The sequence below is a fragment of the Castanea sativa genome, chromosome 10, assembly GCF_040712315.1.
Source record: "Castanea sativa cultivar Marrone di Chiusa Pesio chromosome 10, ASM4071231v1".
Classification (NCBI taxonomy): domain Eukaryota; kingdom Viridiplantae; phylum Streptophyta; class Magnoliopsida; order Fagales; family Fagaceae; genus Castanea; species Castanea sativa.
The window spans coordinates 19,510,644-19,515,322 of NC_134022.1; the positions used below are offsets into that span (position 1 = coordinate 19,510,644).

A 4,679-nucleotide genomic window follows, 5' to 3' on the forward strand; every position below is an offset into this window, starting at 1 on the left:
GCTCCTGATGCAAAAAGACAACCCACACTACTGAAACACGAGTACGAATGGCTACAATAACCATCACAGATTAATACAAGTAAAAGAATATCTACTCTGATCAGTAAGCACCTATTGTATACAATTGGCACAAGACTCATTTATCCTTCCCCAACCCAATGGACACTCAAATTGGCTTTGGAAGGGTCATTCTAATTAAGAAAGTTCCAAACCAAGATTTTGTACCACTAGGAATAATGGGTAGATCATAATTGAGCACATAATAACATTAATACTAGAAACAATAATATATCAGAATCCAGACTGATGGCAAAACATCAACCTAAATGAAAAACAAGAAAACACTAGCATCAAATATAACATGAAAATGGATAAGATAGCAACAACTTAGTCAAACGCTACAAATAGACTTCGCTACTTTTAAGGGTTTCAGAGAACAAAAGACCATACAACCAGACTTGCCCATTATGCATTTGTCCAACAGAAGCGACAACGTGAAGAAACTTCATGCAAGCTCCTCACAAGACTTACATAGACACACTGGATCCAGCACAAACATATCCTACTAGTGAAGCCAGCTTGTCCAACAGTCTCCTGTTTCACAAATATTGAGAAAAAACAATAGCAATTAGATGGTGCTACAAAAACATACTATAGCATAGGATATAAAAATTCAAGATTGCATTACCTTATGCATGGTTTGGTACGATCAACAACCTCCAAAGAAGATGAGCCTTACAGAAATCAAGAGGAAAGGACACTCTGCACTCAAAAGAACAAGAAACTACAAGAGGACCACAGAAGGCTTACAAGAGTAAAGAGCAACACGGATTAGGCCTACTAACTGAAGAAGCAGAAGCAGCAAACTACTACTATCCCTATCGCTTCCCACTTTTCCCTCATAAAAAACAGGAAAATGGTGAAGGGAATGAACACCTCGTAAAGTGTACAGAAAGGAGTCAGATACTAAATAAACAAAAGAAACAGTGAGTATGAAGAGGGGAGAATATTGATAAGTAGGCATGAATCTATAGGAAGGGAGATTATCTGAGCAGCCAATTTTGGCAACTTTGATCCATGGAAGAAAGAGACTAATCAATTAGGCTATTTAGAAAAGAGAAGGATGATAAAGTTTTAAGAATAAGAAAAGAAGCTGATGGTAACAAAAATGAAACAGAAGCCTACAGGGTTTGTTAAGATAGTGAGTTCAAGATTCTACAGTATATACAGTGTCTGAAACCAGAGACCTAAATCTAAGAAGTAGGAACAGACTAGTGAAAATTAACAATTCTGTAAGGAACTTTTCCAAGAACTTGAAATCATAATTTCCATCATTCAACTAGAAACATGATTTCCTTCAGGTCCAATAGATTGAAAAGCACTCTGCCATTCCATCCCATTGCAAAGAACAGCACCAGCAATGATTCAAGTATATGCCCATTCATTTCTCCCCCCTTCTACTTCGTAAACCTCCCAAGTTAGCTTCCATCCATGTCGCAAAACCCCATACTACCATATAACCTTCCTCTCTCATAGAGATACATCCATCACCTAAATCCAGCTCTATCATTTCTGAATTTCCGTCTACACCTCAATTCTTAATGGAAAATCCGGAGATTGTTGACCCACCACAGCCAAGTCTTCCATTTCTGAATCCCCATTGCCACCACAATTCTTGATACAAAATCCAGAGATCGCCAACCCACCACAGCCAAGTCCAATTTCAAATTCCCATCTACACCTTAATTCTAATTAAGGAATTCGGAGATTGTAGACCCACCACAGCCATCACCATTGGGCACCACTACTGAAAGCTAAACAAACTTGAACATACCGACTAACATTGCCAACCAATTTATTCACTCTATATACAATCTAACACTAACCCATTTTCAAAGCTAAACCTATTTACAGGAGCCAAAGAATGGCCCCAACCACTCACTCATCATCATCAACATCAAGATTGAGAATGCGACGCAGAGTCTTGGTGGCAAACATATCCCTTGTGCAATTGCTATGCTCCCTAGTAGGTGATGGGGGTGCAGACTTAGCAATTGGGTGGTGGTTGTTATCTGCCACCAAGTCCGACCCAGACGGCAAATCAAGCGACACAGTCCGTTTCGGCATGAGCGAAAACTTGGGTATGGGCAGAGAACTCGGTGGTGGCGAGTTTGAGTAAGTGGGTCCAGCCCAGAGCTCACAAAATGAGAGACCCTCACTCCCACACTCACACTCACAACTACACCCAGTGGTACTCTCATCACCAATAAAAGCACCCTCTTTCTCACAACCTTTCCTCACAATATCAATAGGAGCGCTTTTGGCACTAGGGTGTGTGGTGTTGCAATCAGATGAAGAGTGTGACTGTGAAGGTGGTGAGGATGGTGAACAGGTATGTTTGGTTACAGGAGTATAGAAAGCCTTGAATGGGGTTGGGAGTATACCTGCCCCAGATTGGTAACTCCGGCAATTGATCCCCCTAGAAGGCACGGATGATCCGAATCGGAAACCGAACCGACCCGACCCATGGGCCTTACCATTACTACTCCTACTATAGTATTGGTGGTGGTGGTGGTGGTTTCTATGCTGAGCCACAACGACGAGTGTCTCCATTACTAACAATGAACTCACTGAGTCACCGTAACTCGTTCCCGGAAAAAGTAAACCAACTACTAGATCTGGTAAAATTTCTCACTCTACTATACATACAAATACAATATACAAAGAAAAAGATCACAGCTTTTTTTTTTTTTTTTTTTACCACTGAAACTTGTAGATCTTCGCCACCGAAATCGAAAATCAAACCAGCGAATTCAGCCAAACTCGTTGAATCAGATCTTCATAGAAACCAATCAGAATCACTGTAAAAGCAAAAACAAACACAGAAATGAGAATCAGAAGAAGAAAAAGAAAAAGAAAGTTTGGATTTTCGATTTCCATTTTGTGAGTTTGTAGTGGAGAAGAAAATTACCGTGAAGGAGCAGGAGGAGAAGAGAGAGAAAATCAGAGTGAGAAATTGTTGATTTTCTGTTGCTGAAGAATCTGAGAACTAAAAGTTAGGTTTTCGTGTGTGAATTTTGGGGAAATGGAAATGGAAATGGAAATGGAAATGGAAATACAGGGGTTAGAAACAAGGGTTTGAAAAGCAGAAACCACGGATCTCAGAAATGACTCTCTCTCACACACATACAGTCGTCGTACTCGTGAATATATCATATCATGTACTACTACTGCTACTGGTGAGGGAGGAAGAGTGGGCTTGGATTTCACTTGATTTACGAGAATGGCATTTTTTTGGATTGGTTGGTGATGCGTAGATTTTTTTTTTTTTTTTTTGACGGGTAATATTGGATAATGACTTTTTTACCCTTTTTGTAGATATGGAATGTCGAGTGGATGACATGACACTCTCAATCAATTAGAGCAATCACATCAGTTCGTTTATTTTACACATCAATTTTTATACTAAAAACCTACTTTTTCTATTTTACACATTTATTTTTATAAAACACTCATATTAGTTCATCTATTTTATTACTTTTTTCAATTAAATAATCAATTCTCTCAAATTTTTTATTATTTCTCTCAGCTACCCCTTTGCATACGCGCTCTCTCTCTCTCTCTCTACTCATTTTTTTTATTTGTTGCTCTCTCTCTCTATACCCATCTCTCTACCTATTTTTCAGATCAACTCTCCCTCTCGGTCTAATCAACACCATCTCGGTCACAAGCACCGATCCGCAGTTCTAATCAAGTAAGACCTGACAAGCACTGATTTCCCTAGCTCCGATCCACAAGCACCGACCAAATCTCCCTAGCTCCAATCAAGCAAGACCCACAAGCTTCGATCTAGGCAAGACCCACGAGCTCTGATCCAGTCAAGCACCGATCGTTTCACAAGCACCGATGTGTGTTTGTGTATCTGTGTGTGTGTGTGTGTGTGTTTTTTTTTTTTTTGAGCAAGTGTATTTCTGTGTTGATTTGTCTGTGTGGATGTGTTTGTGTGTGGGTGTGTTTGTGTGCATCTGAGGAAAAAGAAGAAGATGAGGATAGAAGTTACTGAGTTTGTTAAGCACGAAGAAGAGAGAGAAAAAAAAAAGGAGCGAATGAGAAATTAATCAAATAATAAATGAACGAGCTACAATAGCCGTGTATATTTACATTATTACTGTAACTCGTGGATGAATTTACACAATTTTACACAGCTTTACACCCACTGATGTGGGTGTTTTTTTGGCCAAAATGTGTAAAATAAAAGAGTTTTTGTATTATAGCAGAGTATCCACCAACTGATGTGGATACTTTTAACTCAACTCGCCCAATATTCATACCCTAATCTCTCTCTCTCTCTCTCTCTCTCTCTCTCTCTCTCTCTCTCTCTCTCAAATATGCCCACCATTGTTAAACCTAGAAATTTTTTTTGAATACCTTCAGATCTTTGCTCATCACCATTACCGCCTATAAGGAGATCAAAGACCTTCCATCCTTAGCACAATGTCATTGAAACCCAAAGGAAATTAAAGATCTTTGGCCTTATCAACGTCTAATGCTATTGAGCCTAGAACAAGATTGAAGACCTTTAGTCCTCGTCAACTCCTTACATTCTACATAAATGGCAACATAGTGAGATCTATAGTTTATGAATTTTATTCTTTAATTTCATTTCATTGCCACTCATT

General features: G+C 39.1%; 1 protein-coding gene across 1 annotated transcript; it reads right to left on the bottom strand.

The window, feature by feature from the left end:
• Nucleotides 1–237: 237 nt before the first annotated feature.
• Nucleotides 238–3,241, bottom strand: LOC142612904 (uncharacterized). Its single transcript, XM_075785078.1, has 3 exons — nucleotides 2,972–3,241; nucleotides 689–2,861; nucleotides 238–594 (listed from the first exon to the last, which is right to left on the bottom strand). The coding sequence occupies exon 2, from the start codon at nucleotides 2,611–2,613 to the stop codon at nucleotides 1,939–1,941; it is 675 nt and encodes a 224-aa protein (XP_075641193.1). The 5' UTR covers nucleotides 2,614–2,861; nucleotides 2,972–3,241; the 3' UTR covers nucleotides 238–594; nucleotides 689–1,938.
• Nucleotides 3,242–4,679: the final 1,438 nt, after the last annotated feature.